Here is a 25099-nt window from a genome sequence, read left to right on the forward strand (position 1 = left end):
CTGAGGCTACATGGTGTGGCAAAGGAACCAACTGTTCTTCTGTTTATCCGATCTCTGCACCTTTCCCTTCAGTTTTAGGGTTTTCTGTATATTTGAGATAGGGTCTCACCATGTAGCCCAGGCTGCCTTAACTCGTGACCCTTCCAACTCCCTTTTCTGAAGCCCTGGGAAAGAGTCTGGCTGCTGTTAATTCTGAACAAACTCTACTGATTGGCCCAATAGATAAAGTCAAGAAAACAAGCGCTGGGTCTGTGGAGATGGCTCAGTCAGTAAAGAGCTTGTCTTGTAAGCAATGAAGACTTGGGTTCAAGCCCCAGGTCCCACATGCCATGCCTGGAAGGCTGGGTAATCTGAAATCTCAGTGCTGAAGAGGAAGAGATAAGAGGACACCTGGGCTAGTTAGTCTGGTTGAGCTCCAAGCCAATGAGAGACCTCGCCTCACAGGAAGTAAACAGCATACCTGGAAAAAAAATACCCCAGGCTGGCCTCTAGCCTCCGTATGCATGCATATGCATACACAACACAACACAGACACACACATGTCCAAACGCACAGACATAAATGCCAAAAAGAAACAGATATTTATTAACGCGTGTATGCATACTACAAAACTATTTTTGAAAAGGAACTTTTTAAAGTCACCTTGCTCAAGCAAGTAAAACCAGGAACTATGTTGTCATAGTCCTAAGTATTATGATTCATCTAATAGAAAAAAAACACATGGTTTTATTTAGAGCGTTGCTAATGGAGGCTTCCAGAGATCTGTCCCCGCCATCACATTCTAAATTCCGTATTTCTCAATCAGCTCTCTGGCTTTAGAAATGTAGGCACCCATGGCGTCTTCCTTCGACAACCCTAGAGAGACACAGACACGTCATCTCCCAGACCGGTGTGGTGGGTGGCAAAGTAGGTTTGTTTTAACCTCGTTTAAGAGTCACAAACCGGGTTGGGGATTTTAGCTCAGTGGTAGAGCGCTTGCCTAGCAAGCACAAGGCCCTGGGTTCGGTCCTCAGCTCCGGAAAAAAAAAAAAAAAAAGAGTCACAAACCTTTTTGGAGGTTCCAAGCTTCCCATTTGGCCTTGCCCTTTAAGTCCAGCATTGCTGGACATGCTGCCAAGAGAAGGAGAGAGCCCCAGCATTACTTTTCACCGTGCACTTCTACAAATAGCTTACGAGTAAGAACATCTGTTTGTTTGAAGCAAAGATCGGGTACCACCAATGTTGATGTCTCCGATGACAGACTGTTTGTAGAGCCCGTAGAGTTCCTTGAGCTCTTCATCTTCCGGTCTGCTTTTCAGCTTCCTCACATCTTGTGCGGCCTGGTCAAAATCAGCCTAGAGCAGAAGATGGCAAGGACATGCAAAAGGCACACGTGTGGTGCATATACATTACCTGCAAGCAAGGTACTCACATAAAATCTAATTCTTAAAGAAAAATGTAAGGTCTCACGTCAACTGATTTCCAGGAAAACAAAGTCGTTTATCTTCGGGTTGATTAGCAAACGTGTATTGTAAATAAAAAATTTTTGGTAATTTTTCCTCCCCTCCCCTCTTCTTTCTCCTCCCTTCCTCTACCCTCCCCTTCCTTTATAACAAATGGGGGAGAGAAATCACTTTACAGAGACAGAGTAGGCGAGCAGCCACTGTCCTGACAACAGAAGTGGGAGTGGCTACAGGAAAGGTGTCAGAAGGAACCTGTCTCAGAAGCCGGGCTTGCAAAGCATCTTGGGTAAAGGGTACGTAGATATCCAGTGTGGAGACATAGACTGGGGAAGCTCCGGACAATCTGGACAGAATTCACTAGGACTGAACATAAAGGCTGGGTGGGATGACACTGTGTATTCCCCAGGATTCCCAGAATAAAGGCCAGGCATAACTTAATCTATGTTAACACCTTACATTCACCCTTGTATCTGCCGTCAAGGCCTTGTCTACCGATCCATGGCAGGAGCCAAGTCAGAGACCATTAGGGTATATCCTTGGTGAGTGGATCAGGAAGTTACCACAGTTGGAACATCTTTACATGTACGGCAGTTGACAGTGGCTTCCAAAGCATTCTGGGCCAAAGGATGCCACCTTCCCTCTATTCCTGGGAATATTCTGGGAGCTGGGTTCCTATGGCAGGCGATCCTGTTTTTGGCTGAGTAAGATGACATCATCCTTGTTGGACGTGATCTTTCTCTGCCCTGTGAACACTGTCCTCTCACGTTCATGAGTATGCTTAAAGGCCCTCCTGTCCCCATCCTTCCTGTATCAGGGATGACACTCACAATGGACACAGGACACCGTATCTAAGTACCACATGGGGCCTCTGGACACTTCCGATCAAATGTCTCCCCTCTGAAGACAGCCTCTGAAGGTGACTCACAGAGTACTTACGTCACCCTCTGTAGAACGTGAGCAGAAAAGTCAGCCCAAATAAAGCCCTTCATAAAGCCCTTTAAGCAACCCTCCTTGTTGAAGAACAACTGGACTAGGAAGATAAATTATACTCAGTCAAGTTATTTGAATCACACACATTGTGTGTGTGTGTGTGTGTGTGTGTGTGTGTGTGTGTGTGTGTTCTGATTATAAAATCACCTCCCCCTGACACACACCCCGCTGTTCTTGTTTGGTTGACTGGGTTGGTTTTTCAAGGCAGGGTTTCTCTGTTTAGCCCTAGCTATCCCGGAACTCGATCTATAGACCAGACTGGCCTTGAACTCAGAGGTCTTAATACCTCTGCTTCCCAAATGCTGGAATTAAAGTCATGTTCCCTATCCCCCTTCTGTGGTGTTTGGGGTCAAGGCCAGGGTTTCCTGCAAACATTTTACCACTGCCGCCTCTCCAGACCGGAACGGACACATCCCGGCCCAGGTGTTTTAGCTTCATCACCCAGGGAGCAAACGCTTCTAAGTAAAATGACCGTCGGCCCAGGTGGGATCCTAACACTAGAGAAGCTGAGGTAGTAGGATCAGCTGAAGTTGGAGGCTAGCCTGGGCTACATAGCAAGATTCATTTTTGAAAAATTACCCCTCTCAAACCCCCCCAAAAGACCTTTATTATACTTTATAAATAAAATCGGAAGATTGTAACTAAAGATGGAATTCCAGCTATGCCTTCATTTCCAGAACAATCTGCCAACATTTTGACCAGTATTTTAAATAGTAGGCAACACACACATGCCTTCACTCCACCAGAGAGCCATTAGCAACACCCACATAATGTCCGTCCTAACACCACTTCTGTTCTGAAGAGAGAAGATATTTGGATATCCTAGCCAGATATATATATCTTTTATTACAATTTTAAACTTCGATTTTTAAAATCATTTTAGATCCAGGAACAAGTTATAAAAATACTACATCTTCAGTATCTACTGGGTTCCCCTGGTTATGTTTTTTATGTCAAGTACTTATTAGTTCTCTCAATGTGTAAACGAACTGCCGGTATAGTGTGTGTGTGTGTGTGTGTGTGTGTGTGTGTGTGTGTGTGTGTGTGTTAGGGTTTGCCTATGTTGTCTTGCCTATCCTGGAACATCGCACTTAAATGATCCCACTGCTTCAGTTTTTCTGTTGGAGGCAAGTGAACCCAGGGGCTCCCGAATGCTAAGTAAGCTACAGAGTGATACACACATGCCTCATCCGTTCTCTTCAACGGGTTTTTAACATGCCTTTATCCTTCTCTTCTGCCTGAAGCACTTTGTGTTTTCCTGAAACAGGGTCTCAGGTAGCACGGTGCTGCTTTGAGTCTGCCACCTACCTAAGAACGGCCTTGGACGCCTGGTTCTCCAGTCTCCAAGCTCCGAGCGCTGGGATTACAGGGTACTGCCACACCTGGCTCGAACTAACACCCCCACTTCGAGAATATACTGTATTTTTTGTTATATTATTACATTGGTAAGAATTACAAATTGAAATAGCATATGTCTTAAGAACTTTTTATTTGTAACAATTTATTCTTTAAGCATAAACAGTCACAGTGACTGCAATTCCAGCTTTCTTTGTATCAAGCAAGTATGTGGTTTTTTTTTTTTTTTTTTTGGTTCTTTTTTTTTCCGGAGCTGGGGACCGAACCCAGGGCCTTGCGCTTCCTAGGTAAGCGCTCTACCACTGAGCTAAATCCCCAGCCCCAAGTATGTGGTTTTTAAAACTAGAATCATATTTTACTGAAGTGAAAGAAAGCTTTCATTACAGCAGTAATAGAATTAATGCACTCAACACTGACAGTAATAGAAACCCACACCCCGTGTCCATTTTAATTATTGAACTAAGGCTAACCTTCAATGCTGCCCTATTGTCAGGGTGGTTTTTCACATGCCTCATGCTTGTCCCCTCATGATGTTCTGTAACCTTTAAATCCTAAAGACCCCCTTCCCCAGTGCTGCTTTAAACGCTGCCCATGGAGGCCCCTCTCCTCTTTCATTTACTCCATGTTTACTACAGCATGTATGTGGGTGCACACATACCATGGCATGCATGTGGAGGTCAGGGAACAATTACAAGAGTCAGTTGTCTCTACCTCGTGGGTTCTGAAGGTTCAGATCAACAGGCTTGCCAGCAGGCAAGAACATGCGTGGACACTCATACACACACGTACTCACACACACTCACACCTCACACACACTCACACACTCTCACACACTCTCACACACACATACACTCACAGACACACTCACACATACACACTCATACACACATACACACACACATATTAAGTAAACATATCCAGACTAAGAGGGAGATAGGGTTTGTCTATGATAACATCTTGCCTGAAGAAATAAAGTTTGCTATACTTGTAATAAAAAATGTTATGCATTAGAAATGTGTATCTTAAGCCTGGTGGTGGTGACATACACCTTAAGTCCAACCACTCTAGGGGCTAGAGAGATGGCTCAGTGGTTAAGAACATGGCTGCTCTTCCAGAGGTCCTGAGTTCAATTCTCATCAACCACATGGGGACTCACAACCATCTGTAATGGGATCCCTCTTCTGATGTGTCTTAAGACAGCAATAGTGTGCTCATATATATTAAATAAATAAATTTTTAAAACAAACAAACAAAATGTACAACCACTCTAGAGACAGAATCAGGCAGATCTCTGGGAATTCAAGGGCAGCCTAGTCTACAGAGTGAGTTCCAGGACAGCCAGGAGGACACAGAGAGAGGGAGGGAGGGATAGGGGCAGCGGGGGGAGGTAGGGGCAGCGGCAGGGGAGGAGGAGGGTTGGGGTGGGGGAAGAGCGAGCAAAAATGTCCCTTGATTAATGAGAACATGCTAATAAAACTGTTGTATACAGAAACATGCCACAGGTGTATTGTGTGTGCATACTTTTCATTAAACACATGGAAAAAGAACATATATATGGAAGCAAGCTATAAGTGCTTATCTGAGAAAAGGGCTTCCTGGTTTTTAATTCATATTTATTCTCTTTCCACTCCTATCCACAAAACGGTAAAGTCAGAACTTCATAGACTAGCCCTGCTATTCAACAAATCACATCTATGTGGACCTCCCGAGGTCCCCAAGAGCAAGGGGACATGGGGACCCCAATGGATGTCACCTGCTTCCCTAAGTTGTTAAGAGACGAAGAAGCCCACCCTCCCCTACCCCTCAGGAGCTCATCAATTTTTCAGATCCCTGAGGGCCAAACAGGTTGCTATGGAGATCCTGGGTCCTTGTCAACAGATGGTGAGGTGCCATAAAGAGGCGCTTAGGTAGGTGTGGGAGTGACTGCGGGGTCGCAGCAGAAGGTTCCTGGGGGTAGCCTGCCCCTGCCCTGCCCCAGGGCTACCACACCTCCTCTCTCCCCATCAGAGCTCTTCTTTCTCAGAGCATTGCTCTTGCACGGCCTTTCGAGATCTGGCTTACCTGCAAGGACATAATGATGAGACACGGAACGCTGTGGCTCTCCTGGCTCAGAGTAAGTCCCGGGGGCTTGGCTGCTTAAAGAGCAGTGCTCCTCCTCCGGTCTCTCCTATAGGTTGCTCTCTGGGCACGGACGATTCTCTAATTGGTCACGGGGGCGGGAGCGCGGATCTGGGCGGTGTCTTGTACCTGCGCACTGTCTAACCGCCCTCTCTTTTTTTCACTCTACTTTTACTAAGGCAGGGATGCGGGTGTACGCAGAGCTCCGCTGCTTCTCCTCACTTGAGGCTGTGGCTGTTCCCTTCCCCTTTCTTTACATCCTCATTCTACCACTGGGTGTAGCGGGCTCCCGTGTGAACTGTAGCACCGGATGCTGAAGTTCTTCCTTAACTGTAGCACCGGATGCTGAAGTTGGTTCCTTAACCCAGAGAGAACACACACGACACCTGTTACCTCACCTCAGGGATGGCGGATATCGTCCCCGGGGAATGGGACGCGCGGGAAAGCGACCTCCTGTTGGCTTTGTGCTTGCACGAGTGTAAATAAATGTTCCGAGCCTTACCAGGTGCCTTTTCTCTTTACGGGCCTGATCTATGGAAAGGTGGCACTGCTGCCCACGGTTGCCTGGGACGGCCCTAGTGCTCAAGGCACCTCCCATTCATGTTGCTGCGGTGGACACAGATGCTCCTCCAGAAGAGCCCCCTGCAGCCCAGACCTGAAGCCTGCGCTTTGATCTGGCAGCTAAAGTCCATGCCCAGCCATCTGACTTCTAAATGCAGGGAAAGCCATAACGAAGTGAGTATTTTGGACAATTACTACTAAAACTAAAACTAAAATAAATCTTCGTTGTGACCAGCGCTGCTGTGCCAGAGCCGCGAGGAGACCGGACGCGTGACTTCCCCCCCCTCGCTGGCCGCCCTGTCCTCGGATTTGCTCCAACAGTCAGTTAAAACACGGTGGATTATTGTGAAGTGCTGGGCGTGCAGAGACAGGCCTTACCCGAGGACATTAAAAAGGCGTATCGAAAACAGGCACTCAAATGGCACCCGGACAGAAATCCTGAAAATAAAGAAGTGGAGTGGAAATTCAAACAAGTGGCTGAGGCATGTGAAGTGTTATCGGATGCTCAAAAGCGGACATCAGTGACAAATATGGCAAAGAAGGATTGAGTGGTGCTGGTGGAGGTGGGAGTCATTGTGGGAGTCACACTCCGGAACCCAGATGGTGTTTTCAGGGGATTTTTTGGTGGGAGGGACCCATTTTCATCTGACTTCTTTGAAGGCCCATTTGATGACTTTTTTGGAAACCGAAGGGGTCCTCGAGGAAGTAGAAGCCGAGGTGCTGGCTCCTTTTCCTCGGCCTTCAGTGGATTTTGGAAGCGGATATCCTGCCTTCCCCCCGGAGCTGGGGACCGAACCCAGGGCCTTGCGCTTGCTAGGCAAGCGCTCTACCACTGAGCTAAATCCTCAACCCCGATTTCCTGCTTTTGATACAGGCTTTACTCCACTCGGGTCATGGGGGTCTCACTTCATTCTCTTCAGTGTCATTTGGCGGCAGTGGAATGGGCAACTTCAAATCAATATCAACTTCAACTAAACTAGTTAATGGCCAAAAAAAAAAAAACAACCAAAAAACAAAAAAACAAAAACAAAAAACCAAAAAAACAAAACAAAACAAAACATTACAAAGAGAATTATGGAGAACGGTCAGGAAAGAGTAGAAGTTGAAGAAGATGGACAGTTAAAGTCCCTGACGATAAATGGTAAGGAGCCCCCACTATGCTTGGATAACAAGTAATTCAACGCAGGCATGTAACAGAAATGCTATAACAAGCACCATTTGAGGAATCACAGGAACTTTTTTTCTGAAGATTTCAAACGAACTCGACTTTCTGTATAACTGTACCTAATCTAAAGTATTTATAATACAACTCATCGGAGCCCCCATTTGTCAGAATTTTGAGTTTGTTTGTTGGGACCACAAAATAGGACCTTTCTTTTTCTTTTTTCTTTTCTTTTCTTTTTTGTCTTTAAAATTGTTGTGATCTCTGTACGCACTTTGCTTTAAACAGAACGTGATCTGAGGTGAGCCCTGTGACTGCTGAGTAGTGCTGGGACGAGATTGTCTTTAACACCAGCATGGCTCTGCTTCCCACTGTGTTGAATTGTGAGTAGTGTCAGCCTGCTGTGAAGTTACCATTGCCAGATGAATGTCTACAGAAATATTTCAACTTTATTTTCAGTATTTAGTGATGTAAGCTATTACTGCATCAATGGTAATACATTTCTGCTTTAGTGTAAATTAAGGATGTTTTCTAGTTGTGCACGAATGCTGGCAACCTCGTCAGTTTGACTATTGTTTAAATATGTAATGTTAAGCTTAGGTTTAAAAAAATCTGGTAATTTGGGTTTTTGTTATTTGTTTTAAAAAATAAATGTGAATGTGTTTGGTTCATTCTTTCATGAAAAAAAAACTTTGTTATTAATAGTATGATTCCACGAAATCACAAGAGCATACAGTGCTGAGCAAAGCTCAGATTCCATGAAAGACAAGGAGAGTCTTGTGTTCAATTCTTGCACGTTTTCATTGACAAACATTATTGTCAACTCTAATGCTATGATTTCTGACCCAGATTCGTAAGCTAATGTTATATTGTTGTATCCTTTAAACCTAGCAATTCAAAAGTTAATACAAAGAGAACACTTTCACAAACCTTCTAAGTTATTAAACTACTTTGAGATATTCATAAACTTGACTATTTTCTTTTTTTCCGTTTTTTCTTTATTAACTTGAGTATTTCTTATTTACATTTCGAATGTTAATCCCTTTCCCGGTTTCCAGGCCAACATCCCCCTAAACCATCCCCCTCCCCATCCTCCCCCCATTACTGCCCTCCCCCCAACAATCACGTTCACTGGGGGTTCAGTCTTGGCAGGACCAAGGGCTTCCCCTTCCACTAGTGCTCTTACTAGGCTATTCATTGCTACCTATGAGGTCAGAGTCCAGGGTCAGTCCATGTATAGTCTTTGGGACTTGACTATTTTCATAAGCAGTATATTCATAAGCTGTGTATTTGCAAACATAACTTGTTTTCAATGTAAAATAAAAGCTATCATTGAAAGGTAAATCGATCACTCAGTGTATATATAGACTACTAAATGCATGGCAATTAAGGGGACTATGGGAAGCAAATGTTTGTAGAAAAAAATCTGAACATAAACCGAATTGATATTGCTGGGGTTTAGCACACACCTATGTGAAATAAATTAGATTACTCTGAACAAAATGCACGGAGGTGACTGCATCTTCACAAAGGATTAAAAAAACTTTAAAATATTTTTTGTTGCTGTAAAGTTTGGGCTACACAAATGGAAAGAAATTACCTGTGAGAAATATTCTTTTGGGTAAAATTCTTGTGGAAATATGGCTAAGTTTTCAAATAGAAAGCAAGGACCAAAATAGTAGAGGCTATATATAATTTTTATTAACTTAATTCTGCCACAACTGTCACTGGGTCATCGCGGCTCCATAGTTAGTCAGACACTTACTATGCGGCAGGCATCATGGTAAGCATCTTACACAGAACTCTTTTCTAATCCTCAGAATAGGGGCTATTTTTATCATTTCACAGAAGGCTAATTAACTTGCCCGAGGCGTAGGTACACTAGTTAGTGGTAAGGTTAAGGTTTGAACATAGCAGTCTGGCTACCTTTTTACACTTTTTCTCGCTCCTTCTTTCTGCTTTTTTTATGGTGTGTAGGTTCCTGCCCCAGTCTCCCACGCGCCAGGATTTCATGTGAACCTTTAGTATTTCAATTCTATCACCGCGATTTGTCTTCAGCGCACCAGGACTGCGGGTTATAGTAAAGAACGCTTTATGAGACAAAAACCTGTTGGCACACTCAAAACTCGTCCTGACTTCGTTCTTCTTAATCAACTTTTGGTAGAAACCATAGCACACGTTCCCTGTAAAAACTTCAACAATCCTTGACCAAAAGCAACCGCTTTTGTTTTGTTTAAATGTCCAATAAGTGGCGAATGATGAAAATGCAGAAGCTAGACTATAAACGTTAGTTTAAAACGAGCAATGAAGACACCTAGAAGGAAAATAAAGAGAAGGACCCGAATCTCCATCGCCCAGCCTCAATATCAGGATCAAAGGTGAGCCTTTCAGTTCTGGATTGCAGTTCATTCCAGATATAGTCAAGCGGACAACCAGGAATAGCCACTACACCTCCCAACGTCCTGAGAGGTCAGAAAGGAACAACAGCAAAAAATCCTGTCAAGTGTAGCCAACAGAATTTTAATCTTTAGCACGCTATTCCACTGTTTTACTAGTTGTCTGTAACTTTCCAGTGATTTTGTTTCATAAAACACACACACACACACACACACACACACACAGTCTCCATTAGTCAGGAGGCACAACAGATATTGCCGGCATATTCTGGAGTACCGCTGTGGAACTGAACGCAGCCCTTATTCTCCTTTCAGAGGGCCCAAGATTCTCCACATAAATTGTAATTACACGCAACCCTGTTAGCCCTACTACTTATTTGATTTTCGTGGTGGCGCGGCGACGTGGGCAGGGGAATGAATGGGTGGCCATAAGGGCTGGAGCTTTGCGTCCCTAGAACGAAAAGAGACGGCAGGCCAGAGTTCCCAGGCAGAACCAACTTGGCTAAAAACAGCGAGCGGAAAGGAGAGATCCACCTCTCACAAAACCAGACTCCGGGAGCTGCTTGGTACATCAGCATCCTTAGACAACCTGACAGAAGCGCAGAGGCTGGTTACTACAGCAACCACAGACTCTCGCGAGACAGACCGTACGCCTGCGCAGTGCTGCTCCAGAGCTCGGTCCCAGGCTGAGGGATTTTACGCAGGGACCACTCTCGGTAGCCAAACTACGGCTGACGTTCCTTACTAGGAGTGACGTAATGCAGAGCGGCAGGTAGGCGGAGCTCGTGTTCTGCGCACGCGCGCAGCAGGCGCACGTGGAGCGGGCGCCGTGGTCCCCGGTGGTGGCGGAGTTGCCGCCGCAGTGAATCGATCTGTCACGTGGTCTCCGCGGGGCGCTTCTGCACAGGTGGGTGCATGCGAGTCCGTGGTCCGAGTCCCAGCCCGTGGGCACCCGGGTCATCGCGGCGTGGGGTTCATCCAGTGCCCGGTCTCCCTGAGGTTCTTTCCGGCTGGCCTCAGGCGATCCCGGCCTCCTTCCGTCGCGTGGTGTGACGTGAGACATCATTCCCCCGAGACTACGGGAGCATCTCTGCTGCTGACGGCCTATCCAGGGTCTCTTTCCCCAAATCAAGGTCTCTCTGTGACCCATTTCTAATAGCGCCACCCTTCTGAAAGTCTCTCTAGAGTCACCACCATCTTGTCCTTACTCCAACTCTAGCATCTCTGTCCCGAGCGATACTGAACTTTAATACTCTTCTGGGATACCTCGCAGCCCGCTTCCTTCGGAAGGAATTCTTTTAGAAAGCGGTTGTTACGGTCATTTCCTCCAGAGAGACTTCTTTTCCTGACCCTCTCAACTAAGGTCGCTAACTGTCTGTTCCTCAAGGTATGTTCCTCAAGGTACTTCACTACTTTGGCTTTAGAGTGAGCCGTTTTTATTAGTCGCAGAAGCTGTTTGCTCTGCCCCACGCCTAATAACCGGGAGCAAGGATAAGTCCCAAGAATTTGATGGAAAACAAAACATCTGGTGTGTGAGTGCTATACCAGGCACAGTGTACGCTTAATAAGGACATGAGAAACTAAATGTTCAGAACCTGTAATATGGGTGGTGGGTGAAAGCAGAAAGGTTTGAGATGGGTGAGTAAAAAGGTAAACATTTTGAGTTTGCAGTTAGTCCTGTAGGCAGTGGCAGCTTGCAGACATAGTTGGCAAGGCGCTTGAGCAAGAGCAAGCTTTGTGAACCCGTTACCGTTCAGCATTTTAAAAATTCATATTGCATGGCAGTCGCCTTATGTAGACTTGGCTTTTTTCCACCTCCCCTTCTAGGTTCTTGTAAATCAGAGTACATCCCAATCTTGCAGTCCCCTTGGTTGCAGAGCATCTGTGAGTGTGTCCCTCTTACACTGACGGGCTAGGCAACACAGTAACTGACTTGTAGTTTGGCAAGAGCTGCGGTGGGGCTGTTTGTCTTGCTTCCTGGTCATTTCACCTACTGCTAGATGCCAGCTGCTGGTAGTCACCTCACTAGATCTAGATGACCTGTTCTTGAGTCTGAACTTGTGGGAAGTATGCAGCTGTTGGGGCATTGATTGGAGCAGTGCAGTGCGTTGTGAGAAGGAAGCCGCTATTAGCCAATGTCTGTGGCAGTGGGGTAGCATTGACAGAATCAAGATTGCAGCTTTTAGTGGGAGGAATTCTGACTTTATGTGGACGGGGACTAGAAGGATCAGGAGAGGAGTGAGTCTGCAACACCACTTCCTACAGCTGTCCAGTTTGGAAATGCCACCTGTCCCACACCAACCTCCAAACGTTGGGCATCTTTCTACCAGTACCTCTGGTGAAGCTGTACTCCCAGAAATCCCAGCTCAGTAAAGCCATCTGACTGTTCTTAAAAGCCAATCACAGGTTATTTCTAAGATGGAATCATGATTAAAAGTCTTCAGAAAAACTAGCTGTGAGTTGTACAGTGAATCTGCTTCCTAATCCACACTGGCAAACTCTTGTGTTTTAGGACTGGATGTGTGGAGAAAGCGCCCTGAGTTAGAGGAACCTTAATCAGAGGGGACTTATTTTGTCAACTGGGTCTTTATAGTTCTCAGATGAACTCTAGGAAGGAGACAACAACTGAGAGGAGTACACATGCATATTATTTATGTATACATATATATTATATATAATATCTACCTACATACTTAGTTGCCTTTGGGAAGAATAAACAGGATCTAAATGAATGGATGCCTGACAAGGAGCAGTTGAGAACATCCTAACTTGTTTGTGAGGTTAATATGATATAGTCACTAGGAAGAACAAATAGGCCAGTGGGTTTGTGGGGTTTTTTTTGTTTTGTTTTGTTTTTTCTTTTAGGAGCTCAGCCCATTTATTTCTCCCTAATGAGTTACTCTCAGAATTTCACCACAAATTTCTCCTATTTTTCATGAAATTGTCAGCCAAAGCAGGAATTTTATGATCACATGAGAGGGGAAATAAACCTGTATGTTTAAAATGTTTTAGGAACTTGGGGATCATGAGAGGAGGGAGACTTACAAAGTTTTAGCCATGGAGATAGATCATTACTATTTTGGTTCTTAAAATCCGACCTAGTTCTTTATGAACTTGAGAGAGTCCAGAAGAGAAGTTCTGTGTGAGCAGTTGCAGGGAATTCAGAGCCCACCAGCAGCTGTGTCTGGAACACCATCTGCCCACTGCAGTAAACGTGCTTATAAATGAATGAATGGGGGGTTGGGGATTTAGCTCAGTGGTAGAGCGCTTGCCTAGGAAGCGCAAGGCCCTGGGTTCGGTCCCCAGCTCCGAAAAAAAGAACCAAAAAAAAAAAAAAAAAAAAAAAAGACGAGAATATACCCAAAATATTCTCAAAAATGCACTGCCAACATGACTTTTATCATTTTTGCTTCTTTCCAAAGGGTTTTCAAGATGGCTGCAGCTCCTCAGGCACCAAAGAGGGGATCTATTCGGAAGACTAGACCTCTGGTTGTAAAGACATCACTGAACAACCCCTATGTCATTTCCTGGAGCAGCTTGGAGAGAGAAGACATGCACTTTATCCTACAGACGCTGGAGGACAAGTTTAAGTCGATCGGACTTCAGAAAATTGAAGATAAGAAGAAAAGGAAAGCAAAGCAGAGAGGCGGGCTTGTTGGGACCAGTGAGGAGCCGCAAGAGCCCCATGGGGGTGTGCGGGTGTCAGGGTGGACCCCTGTGCACACCAGGAAGCAGCTGGCCATCGGGGTTAATGAGGTCACCCGGGCTCTGGAGAGGAATGAACTGCTCCTGGTTCTAGTGTGTAAGTCAGTCAAGCCCGCCATCATCACCTCACACTTGATTCAGCTGAGTTTAAGCAGAACCGTTCCTGCCTGTCAGGTACCTCAGCTCAGCGAGAGAATTGCTCCAGTCATTGGCTTAAAATGTGTGCTAGCCTTGGGCTTCAGAAAGAACACCATGGACTTTGCTGATGAAGTAGAAGCCATCATTCCCAGGGTGCCCAGCTTAAATGTGCCCTGGCTTCCAGACGGAACCCAAGGTCTCACAGACAGTTTGGAGACGGAGTCTTTGGAAAGCCAGGACAAAGAGGTTTTGGACACTTCATTTGATGACCTTACAAGACTTAAGAGGAAGCTTGCTGAAGGTGGACAAGCTCCAGCTGCAACACTACAACCCCTGAAAATAAAGAGACTCGTTCCTAACCCGAGTAAGATAAGGAAACCACCCAAGAGTAAAAACCCCTCAAAGTAGTTCTGTGTGACCCTGCCACTTCGTGCAAGTATGTGGTCTAAATAAGCGTTGACACAAATAAAGCCAGGTGTGCTGCATATGCTCTTAGGATCCTGCATGGAGGGGTTTTTCTCTTTGGGTGGGGCAGATAGGATGATACTTAAAACCATGAAGTACAGAAAACACTCAAAACAATGATTAACAAAACCAAAGTTTATTAAGCCTAATGTCCATGCACATATAAATTTGCTGCTTTAAAGGCTGCTACAATGCTTGCTTGCAAGAACATCAGTTTCCTACAGCACTTAACAGATCTCTACCAAACTTGGAAAATGAGCCACAGACATGGTCTAGCAAGGTGGGTGAACAGCTGAGGAAGGCTCTCAGCTACAAGGGAGAGACACTAAATGCTAAGCGGTACACTGTCCTCAGGAGCGCCATGTCATTTTTACTCTGGTAATTTGGCTTTCTCTGTAGGTAAGCACTGATGCACACAGGCTTGGCAGAAAGGCTTGACTGACAGAGAAAAGAAGCCTGATAGGTTGTCTGGATGAGAATTCCCTCCCTGCACACCATTAACTTCCTTGTAACAGGTAACATCTATCGAAAGTACATCAGGGCACAGCTCTATGGCAGAATATGTGCTTACCAGCACATATAATCCCTGGCTTGATCCCTAGCACCAAAACCAAACAAAAAGCAAAGCCAACAAACTACAAACAGCAACAAAACCTAAGCCAGACTTAGCTACAGTAGTAACCTAGATGGCACCCAGATGGGGAGAGGACAGACATTGATGGGTCTTTCAGGCGGGGAGTGGGGCTGTCGGTGCTTTACAAATCCACTCTGAAAATCATTCTGTAGTTTAGGAGGTAAGAGGGTATTGTTAAAACTTTTTCATCCCAAGTTTTGGGTGAACTCACAGGCTGTCCCACTTTGTTCCTCTTGGTGACAAATTTCCTGTTTTGAAGGGAAGAAACCTTACAGCACAATTTGGATATGGAGTACAGGGCAGTGTAACTTCACTTGAGACTTCCTTTTACATTTGGTTTTAATAGCTATTTATACTCAAGCAGTTGCCCTGGTTACGGATTCTCTAAAATACCAACTGCTCATGTGCTTAAATTATGAAGACACCACCGTTAACTATTAGTGTATTTAAAGTAACAGTTCTACAATAACAATCTCTAAAGGAATGGTTAACAGTTTCTTCATGAGGTAAATAATAAATAAGCCCACGACAAAATTCCTGATTGGAAATTCTGACCTGAAAATTCAATTTGTATTAGACATAAAAATGAGTGTACTAATTCCCAAAGAGTTGTAAATCTAGATCGACAAACTCACTGACTTTCTAAATAGTGCTGCAATGAATAGGTAGTTTCATTTCCTGAAGGTGTTCGGTTAAAAATTCGACACAGTTGGGCATGGTATAAAGTGAGAAATCTGTCATGTGTCTAGAAACAGTACTGGTCCCACTTCTGCACCACTTGTGGGGCCCAGGTGCCCCCTCTAGTGGTGTTATCAGGGATGGCACAATTTGTGGCCTATTTAGGACCTGTCCACAGGAGGCCAGAGAGCAAACATTCGAACTTTGTAGGCAATGTACAGCCCAGTCTGTGACAACTACTTGATTTCCCTTTGTAGCATGAGGCAACCATAGGTAGGACATAATGAAGGTGTGGCTGTAATCTGATACAATGTTTGGATTTCCTAAGATTTGCATGCTACAAAACGTCATTCTTTGGACTATTTCCCCCAACCATTAAAAAAAAAAAAAAAAAAAAGCCAAAAGCTCTCAGTTTGTGAGCTGTAAAGAGCAGCCAACAGGGGGGACAGCCTACAGGTCACATTTGGTGACTCCTTTCTAGTAGGGAAGGGAATGCCATGTCTGGACTGGAGCGGAGGCACTGCAGTAAAGGCAGGAAGAAGATCTACTTTGTGGCATCTGACTCAAAGGCCCAGTCTATACAATGGCCGTGTCGAGTAGTTTATTTTCCCTTGGATTAGTGGCAGCATATACACACATATATACACTGTGAAACTTGGTTTTTAAGTTCTAGGTAAAAACAACTTCAGTAACAAAATTATGAATACTTATTTACAAGTAAGACATTTTCCATTAGCATGACAATTTTCATGATAAATTAAAGTCAGCATAAAGGAACATGTGCAATTTTGCATAATAAAAACATTCAGACCATCTGTGTGCTGACAGCACTACTCCACCGCTGGGTCTTTGATCTGACCTTAGAGCTTTGACTTCCTTTCCCTCACACATCCTTGACATTGCTGAGAAATGAGATTGCACAGCAGCCCCAAGGTCTGATCCGTCAGCTGTGTACCCTTTAGTGAGCACACTGAACAAATGCCCCAAACTCTGCTTTTGAAACAATCCACTGGCTGAAGAGCAAAAGACAAAGCTGTGTATGACTGGTTTGGCTACTATGCTTATGGGATAGTAAGTGTGCTAAGTCACTGGTACATTTTCATATTGCTCCTTAAGTAAGTATCTACCACATGTCAACTCTATAAACATTCCCAGTAGCATCATGTCGGGTGATACACATGGATCCTTGTCTGTTTTACAAGTATATCACCATTTAACACACAGAAAGCAGCAGTGGCTCTCCCAACAGCAGAGGCCATAACATGATGCTGCCACTTGTTTGGTTCACAGAGACAGAACCATTTCTAGAGTAGACAGACAACATCCTCTCTCTACCGTGAGAGCTCTCAGACACCTTTAATCCCTCCCACGTTAGCCAACAGTGGAGACTGGCTCCCAATACCCTAACTAGAAATGTGTACAACTGGCCATCTGTTCTGATTGTTAGCAACTACTCCAGTTTCACTCAACTTGTGCTTTTATTCTTCTTTGGAATGACAGTTCCAGGCATCACTAGATAGAACACTAACAAACGAGAATGTCAGCCTTCTAGGAATAACATCCATCTACTGTAGAACAAGTCCAACCTAGAGAAAGGAAAATGCCACAGTAAGACCAAACACAAGAGGAGATCCAATTACAACACTGTGAAATATATGGGGTTTTAAAAAGTCTCTTTGAGGGTTGGGGATTTAGCTCAGTGGTAGAGCGCTTGCCTAGCAAGCGCAAGGCCCTGGGTTTGGTCCCCAACTCTGAAAAAAAGAAAAAAAAAAAGTCTCTTTGAGGTAAGAGCCACATGGTGGCTCACAACTGTAACTCCTGTCCCAGGAGCTCCACCTCCTTCACACATGCAGGCAAAACACTAATGTTCATAAAATAAAGATAAATATTAAAAAAAAAAGTCCCCCGGACCTTCCAAACTGGCTAAAAAGGGCAAAGGCACTTGTCACACAAGGCTGATGACATGTGTTGAGTCCCTGGAGGCCTGGCAGTCCTCTGGTCTCTATATATGTTGTGACATGTATGTATCCACCGCTCACACACTCTCTCTCTCTCTCTCTCTCTCTCTCTCTCTCTCTCTCTCTCACACACACACACACACACACACACACACACACACACACACACACACACACACACACCAACAAGCAGAAATAAAAAGCCCCCTTCTTCCCAGGGGGTGTCTGTATGTGACTGTCTGAGTTAACGGAGTCCATTTACACACTCTCTCTCCTCTCTCTCCCTCTGACCCCCAACATCTCTCACACATGCACAGAAATTAAAAACAGTAAAAATAAAGTCCCTTTATCCTGAAGGAAGCCAGTATGGACTAATGTACCACTCACCTTTTCAGAGTCTGTCCCTGGACACCTCCAGTTGTACAAATAATACTGTAAGTTGCCGTCTCCTATACCAAACTTGAGCTTTTCCAAGAAGGTCTTATTTTCCATCAAATCTAGTGCATTGAACACATCAAATCCTTTCTGCCGATATAAAAAGTTTAAAAGCTGATTATACCAAGGGCTTAATGTGTATAACCTTCAATTCCTCTATAGTAGTTTAAATAGGTACTTATATAAGTAGCTGCAATATAAACCGCAGACTGAGAGCCATCTGAGAAGACTATTATACAGTCAGCTGGGGAGAGAGCTGGAGGGATGGCTCCATGGATAAGAGTTATACACTGCTCTTGCACGGAACCTCTCTGTAGGTTGTTTGCTTAAGGAAATCCAGGTAGTACAAAAAGTGGCACCACACTCACCAATTTGGCTATAATGAGCGCGTCGTTCATGAGGTCCAGCAGGGGCGTCTCTGTGTGAATGTTGTAGAAGGAATAGGCAGCCTTGAGGCTCTTGTGAGCGGGGTGGTGCATAACCGTGGAGGGGAGTGTGTAGAAGCTCAGGAAGTCGGTCAGCTTCCCACTGGGGCTCTGGGGGACAGGAGGAAGCGACAGTGGTGAGTGTCTCCTTGAGTAAGCATTTGGCCAGCCGATACAGGAGGACACAGGGCTGTACACAGGGCTGGCTACCTAGTGTGAACAGAGCTTATTTCAAAGAACATGGCCACACAGTCTTGGTATCTTAGAAGTGAGTAATGAGAGCTAGTTACTTCAAGAAAAAAAAAGAGACAAGATTTGTTTGCCAATAATGAGCTTTAGCTCAACAGAAAACTGATAAAACTTCAGAGAACAGCATTTATAATTATCTGAAAAGAATTGTGTGTGGTGGTGCACAGTAATTCCAACTCTCAGGAGGATCTTGAGATTTAAAGTCAGAGGCTGGAGGGATGACCCAGTACCTAAAAGCACTAGCTGCTCTTCCAGAGGGCCCAGGTTAGACTCCTAACCCCCACACAGATGCTCTCAAACTGTCTATAACTCTAGCTCCAGGGGTCTGAGTTCTTCTGGCCTTTGAGGACACAGACATACATACAGATAGAATACCCATTCACAAAAACCAAAACAAAAACCAAACACCCTAGAAGCCAGTCTGAGCAGCGTGGCAGGCCTGAACATACCCTGAGCTACATATGGAAACCCCATCTCAAAAGAGAAAAAAAGCCAAACAATTGTCTGAAAAATTATGCACAAATTTTCAAATCTTCAATATTTCATGGGAAATATCTTCTTCATATACTTCAATCAAGGCAGTATGTCACAATTAATAGAAAGCAAAACCAAGGAAAGGACCCAAAATTTTAAAAAAACGTGAAATTATTCAGTCACTAATTTTTGGGAGAAAAATTAAGTTTTCATATACGGGATGTTTTTATGTAACATGCAATGGGTTTACTTTTGTTATAACATGGGGACAAATGCCAAGCTCTTACTACATTTTGAGCACTGTAGATAGCTACTGGCCTAGTCTGCCCAGAGTAGAAGCTCTCTGGGGTTCTGAATAACTCTTCAGAGTGGATAACTCACAAGTCTCTGGAGACACACAGGTACGTAAAGACTTGTGTGCAAAGAGATTTTAGAGGTACAAACTGAGACTGCCCGCTCACTTGTCATCAGAATATCTCGTGAATCATCCTTATCCTGGGTCAGTCTCTCCGTAATTGCCCTAACCATTGGTCCTGTGGTCACACGGCCAACAATGCCTGACAGTGCTCAGTAACAGTTGTGTGCACAAGTGGTGCACGCAAATCCCCAGAGTCACTTCTAACTGGCCCTTTCCTGTCTGCCATTGCTTGCCAAGGCTAACTCCACTTTCGCCGTTCAACCTTACTTCAACTCACCGAGCCTTCAAGTGACACAACATCTGAACAAACAACTCAAAGATTTGTAAAACAAAGTTGGACAAAACCATGTCAAAGTCATCTAAGCAAGCACTGGTCAGAGTACTAACTAGCTCCTGTCCCTCCCTCCCTTGAACAGAAGTTAAGTGGCTGAACCGGGCTTGTCATCTAGATTTAATGGCAGGTCACATCCAGCCAGTTACACAAAGGCGAAAATAATACTAAGCGCTGGAACATAGCTGTCTGAGGTGACTAATTATTAGCTTTTCATCCTGAAAGGTGCAAATGCACAAGGCACAACAGAAATGCAGCCTAGCTTCCCTTTACTAAGTAGTGAGGGTGCTCTAATCCAGGACTGTTGCAGCCGTGGGAGGGCTACCAGAAGCAGGGAGCTTTGGAGGAAAGCTACGGCATACGATGATGCTCCTCAAAGAAGCTTTACCCTTCTCAGGACTAGCTTACCAGCCGTGTCCTTACCTCCACCACAAAGGTGTCAATGATGTGCTCCCTGGGGAGGAACCAGTGGGCCACTTCTTCGTCTCCCATCACTGGAGCTAGATGAAACTGCTTCAAGTAGACGTTGATTAGCTCTCGGACTGCTCTGATATCTTTTGGTTCCATCGGTCTCAGACCTGAAGTCTTTGTAACCTTGTTGGAGGGAGTACAAAACAAAGCCACAAGTAAACACAAGAGGAGTAAATGAAATTCCCTTGCGCTCAAAGCGTGGCCCACAGCCCTGCTGAGGGAAACTTGTTACAACTAGAGGCTCTTGGCTCTAGACTTGCTTTAGTCGGTCAGAAACATGATTCCATTAAAGCCTGAAGCTGGCTCTAGCGGCCCAGCCTCCAGAATCCCAGCTATTAGAGAGGATAAGGCATGGGAATTAACTGCAAGGTCAAGGCCTTACCAGGATACAGAGAGTTCAAGGCCAGTCTGAGCAACTTACAGAAACGGACTCTCAGAATGAAAAGGAAGATGAGGAGGGCTGCTGAGGCTGTTCTGGGTTAAGGAAGCCCACTGCCAAGTCTGAGCACCTGAGTTCCATCCCCAGCATCCACAGGGTGGAAGGAGGAAGCAACTCTTAGGCTGTCCTCCAATCTCCACTCACGCACCTGGCACATGTGTGACATTCACTCTCACAAAGAATGTCACTAAGCAATGTGTCCCACCTCCTTACCCAAACAAATCAAATGGAACATTACGTGCGGATTTATATACCAATAATTTAATAGATATGAGGAAGGTCATCAAATTTTATGCTTTTGTCCCTTGGAGAAATACTGGATTATTTTAGAAGTACTGCAGATATTGCTAATATACTTTTTTGTTCTCAATTCCTTGTAAATATCTCTAAGTTAAAAATCCCTAGAGCCTAGGGAAAGACTCAGCAAACAAGCACTTGCCACACGAGCCTGACAACCTGGACTTGATCTTCAGAGCCCACATTTTATAAAAGCCAGACGCTGTGATGTGCATCTGTAACCAACTCTACCGAGCTGTCCTCTGACCTCCACACACGCACCATGCATGTGCACGCTAAAACCCCAGACAACACTCCTGAAGTCAGATCATTATAACTGAAGGACCCCACACAGATGTCCAGGAAGGAAGACCAGTTTCATCTTCAGTGGCAGCTGTGACCAACTATTACCTAGGGATTTCCAAGGTTCTGTGACCAACGGTATTGACTGACTGCTGATTAGCGTCAGGATGACAGGAAAGCCCGCAATGCTCAGGAAGTCTTGGGTGAGCTTTCACAAGCTCTTCAAGGACTGGGTAGTAGTCTTTATAGAGATACAGGACCTCAACTGACGTACCACTCAATTATCTACAGTCGAGAACTAAGTCCCTGGCACTGCATGTGCAGCTCACGCTCTTACTAATCTTGTTGTGGCTCTCAAAAGATTAGAAACACCCACTCCTACTCAGGATGTAGTTCAGTCGTAACGTGCCTGCCCAGTGTGCACAAGTCCCTGCATCAAATCCTAGTACGGCAAAAAGAAATGTCCAGTCCCACCTGGAAAAACGTAAAATAAAAATGTATTTCTGAATGCTATTAAAGACCAAAACTATCTAAAACGTGTCTCTATACCCAAGTCACATACAAAGTACTTTTTCTTGGGCTGGGTTACATAGCTCAGTGTAGGACGTTTGAACACCAGTGGCACAAAAGACAAGATTACTTTCAGCTATGAAGCTCTATAGCTCAAACAATTATGACTGTCTTCAAGAATAAGCGGGAAGACCTAAACTGAAGTAAAAATAGGATGCTTTTGCAGAACTGAGTAAAACAGTCATTTTTCTGAGGGTTCAAAATAAAGCAAAGAAACTTTCCTAGTTAATGGGAGGGAGCATGCTACATTTCCTAAGTAAATTCTGTCTTGGATTTAAGACTGCAGGGAGTCCAGAATGGAGCTGGGAGCAGTAGTTAAGAGGGGAGTTTGTAAACACTAGGATCATCAATGTCACTAAACAGACTATGCACATACTTTCATGTGTCCTATCCCTTTAACAGCATGAAGCGCACGGATGCATGTTGACCGACCCTGCTTTTTATGGAATTCAAATTCCTTTACTTTTAAGGTCCCTCCCTCCAACTTTGATTGAATACATTTAATGTCAAATAAACGTTGAAGGGTAGGTGGGGAGATATAGAAGTATTTCCTGGGGAAGCCTAGTCTTGGGGGAGTATCAGCCATGGTGAGTGTCCTACAAAGCAGACTCCACATGCCAAGTGTGTGTTTCCATGTCAACTCTGTGACAGAGTGATTATAGCCTGTCTGCCATCTTGACTGCTCAGTCTAGTGCATGAGAGTATAAATGTTTACTCTCTAGCACAATATTAGCCTAATAAATGTTAGCAGCCACATTCAGAGTCTGCGCCAGAGACACAAAATCAAGAACTGTACTACAACAACTACAACAACTACAACAACAACAACTACAACAACAACAACTACAACAACAACAACTACAACTACAACTAAAACAACAACAACAACACAACAACAACAACTACAACAACAACTACAACAACAACTACAACAACAGCAGCAGACAGTAATGATGGCCCAGAAAGATGAGACAGAGCCATGGACAAATGCTTTATCCTAGAAGGCTCCTTTTATGCTGAGTGGCACAAAAACATTCCTAACCTTGACTGTTAGCAGCTGCACCATCTATCTTTGACCCAGAGGTACCATGGCAACGCTGTTGGCATCTGTACTTTTATCTCTTTTATTCTCTTCTCTCTTTTTCCAACCAACTACTATGCTAATTAATTTATATGGTAACCATAACACAACCTGGAGAGACCTGGAAGAGGAAACCAAGGGATTGCCCCGACCACACTGGCCTGCACCTATCACTGTTTGGATCATCTTGATTACTCACTGATGTGGGAGGGACCAGACCACATGGGCAGCACCATCCCTGGTAGGCTGGCCTGGGCTGCCTAAGAAAACTAAGTGTGCATGAGACAGAGAGTGAGTCAGTAACAGAGTTCCTGTTATTCTTGCCTCAACAATTCCTTCTTTAAGTTCTAGCCCTGACTTTCCCAAGGATGGACTGAGACTCAAAAGTGGAAGTAAATCAAGACCTTTCCCTCCAAAGCTGATTAGTCAGAGGGGTGTTTGTTTTTGCAGCAACAGAATTAAACTAGACTACTCTTCATTCCTCTTTCTTATACCTGAAAAAGAAGACACCTAGAACATGCCTGGACCTTGCTAACTATCTTCTATTCTCGATTGTACAGTAATAACCACACAGTAGGACACTGTGGTGGTCTGAATGTACCTTTCCAGGGAGTGGCATTATTAGGAGGTGTGCCCTTGTTGGAGGAGGTATGGCCTTGTTAGAGGAAGTGTGTCATTGTGGGCTTTGAGATCCTCCTCCTAGCTGCTTGCAAGACAGTCTTCTCCTGTTTGCCTTCTGGACAGGATGCAGAACTCTCAGCTGCTCCAGTGCTATGCCTGCCTAGATGCTGCCATGATTCCTGCCACGATGATAATGGACTGTAAGCCTCTGAACCTGTAAGCTGTCCTTTACAAGACTTGCCTTAGTCATGGTGTCTCTTCAGTGATGGAAACCATAACTAAGACACAAGCTGGTCCCAGGTACTGGGGTACTGAAAGGATGTGGATCTGGAAAGCAGTGGACACTTAAAGTTGGGTTTAATAGGCCATCCTCGTGGGAATATAGAAGACTTTGTTGCTGAGAGTGATTGGAACTATGGAAGGCTGGCTCTAGAGGTTTCAGAGAATTTTAGTGTGTGGCTGAGAGACTGTTCTTGTGATATTCTGGTAAGAATGTGGCTGCTTTGCCCTTGTCCAGCGACTGCCTGAGGTTAAGTGGAGAGAGTCAGATTAGATGCATTGACAAGGAGGTCTCAAATCCAGTTTAGACTCTGCCGCGGTTTAGTAAAGAGCAGGTTGTGGGTGAAGCAAGCTTAAAAGGAAAAATACAAAATGTGTGCTTCAAGTAGTAAAAGGGCAATGGGAAGTACAATGGAGCTAAATCCTGGTTCTAGGAGACAAACACATTGAGGGAGTAGTGACAAGATCCCACAACCTAAGCTTATTGCTTATGTGTTTGCCACTGAACAAGGAATGGTTTTATCTAGGTGTTTAACCTCGTTACTGCTTTCATTTGGACTTTTAATCTGGAATGGACTACAATCCAGAAATGGAGGACACAGGCTTTTGATCTGGATCTTGAGGATAGTGGCCATGAAAATCTTAGGCCCAGGCACGGTAGTTCAGACCTTTAATGCCAAGAGACAGAAGTAAGTAGATCATTGAGTTCAAGGGCAGCCTGGTACAGAGCAAGTTCTAAGGAGAGAAAAGCTTAGGTCCAGACAAGGTAGTACACGGCCTTTAATCCCAGCATTCAGGAAACAGAGCCATGAAGATCTCCAAGTTCAAGGTAAATCTATAGAGCAAGCTCCAGGACAGCCAAGCTTAGGCAGTGAAGAAGTTGGAAAACAGAAAGCTGGCTACAAGGGGTTGGGGATTTAGCTCAGTGGTAGAGCGCTTGCCTATGAAGTGCAAGGCCCTGGGTTCGGTTCCCAGCTCCGAAAAAAAGACCCCCCCCCCCAAAAAAAAACAAAAAACAAACAAACAAACAAAAAAAAAAAAAAAAAGAAAGCTGGCTACAATGTAATAGAACAAGGTGAGTGTGTGTGGGTTGTTCCAGCCCCACCAAGCAGCAGAACTGGACA

At 44.7% G+C, this 25099-nt stretch overlaps 3 protein-coding genes and 1 long non-coding RNA gene across 12 annotated transcripts in view; 2 read left to right on the forward strand and 2 right to left on the reverse strand.

Moving 5' to 3' along the window:
* Positions 1–560: 560 nt before the first annotated feature.
* On the reverse strand, positions 561–8709 carry Acbd7 (acyl-CoA binding domain containing 7). Of its 2 annotated transcripts, none has more exons than NM_001126079.1 (4): positions 5850–5903; positions 1214–1334; positions 1048–1110; positions 561–855 (listed from the first exon to the last, which is right to left on the reverse strand). In NM_001126079.1, the coding sequence occupies exons 1-4, from the start codon at positions 5859–5861 to the stop codon at positions 782–784; spliced, it is 270 nt and encodes an 89-aa protein (NP_001119551.1). In that variant the 5' UTR covers positions 5862–5903; the 3' UTR covers positions 561–781. The 2 variants fall into 2 exon arrangements, with proteins under 2 accessions (NP_001119551.1, XP_006254331.1); XM_006254269.5 differs by having other exon boundaries at positions 563–855; positions 1217–1334; positions 5850–8709.
* Positions 798–1532, forward strand: LOC134482748 (uncharacterized). The gene is made up of 2 exons (XR_010059268.1): positions 798–906; positions 1299–1532. It is a non-coding gene; the product is annotated as an uncharacterized LOC134482748 (long non-coding RNA).
* A 1982-nt stretch (positions 8710–10691) lies between the features above and the next one.
* Rpp38 (ribonuclease P/MRP subunit p38) lies at positions 10692–14363 on the forward strand. Of its 2 annotated transcripts, NM_001033063.1 has the most exon segments (3): positions 10823–10932; positions 11245–11412; positions 13448–14363. In NM_001033063.1, a coding segment is annotated over 1 exon segment (819 nt). In that variant the 5' UTR covers positions 10823–10932; positions 11245–11412; positions 13448–13457; the 3' UTR covers positions 14277–14363.
* Positions 14364–14453: 90 nt separating this feature from the next.
* The window catches only part of Nmt2 (N-myristoyltransferase 2), a 47090-nt gene continuing 36444 nt past the window's right edge, over positions 14454–25099 (reverse strand). For all 7 annotated transcript variants that reach the window (XM_063276243.1, XM_017600494.3, XM_039095542.2 and 4 more), the window contains 4 exons: positions 20359–20529; positions 18407–18574; positions 17991–18128; positions 14454–17231 (listed from right to left, as the gene is read on the reverse strand). In XM_063276243.1, coding sequence (XP_063132313.1) covers positions 17211–17231; positions 17991–18128; positions 18407–18574; positions 20359–20529 — 498 coding nt within the window. In that variant the 3' untranslated portion in view covers positions 14454–17210. The remainder of the gene's footprint in view (positions 17232–17990; positions 18129–18406; positions 18575–20358; positions 20530–25099) is intronic.

The sequence above is a fragment of the Rattus norvegicus genome, chromosome 17 (genome assembly GCF_036323735.1).
Source record: "Rattus norvegicus strain BN/NHsdMcwi chromosome 17, GRCr8, whole genome shotgun sequence".
NCBI lineage: Eukaryota > Metazoa > Chordata > Mammalia > Rodentia > Muridae > Rattus > Rattus norvegicus.

Bases quoted from the DNA above. Each gene is read 5' to 3' on its own strand.
- Rpp38 (XM_006254268.5), top strand. From the start codon at position 13,458: ATGGCTGCAGCTCCTCAGGCACCAAAGAGGGGATCTATTCGGAAGACT.
- Acbd7 (NM_001126079.1), bottom strand. The intron at 1,111-1,213 runs GTACCCGATCTT...TTCTCTTGGCAG, and splicing joins CGGAGACATCAACATTGGTG to CATGTCCAGCAATGCTGGAC. The intron at 856-1,047 runs GTTTGTGACTCT...GTGTCTCTCTAG, and splicing joins AGCTTGGAACCTCCAAAAAG to GGTTGTCGAAGGAAGACGCC.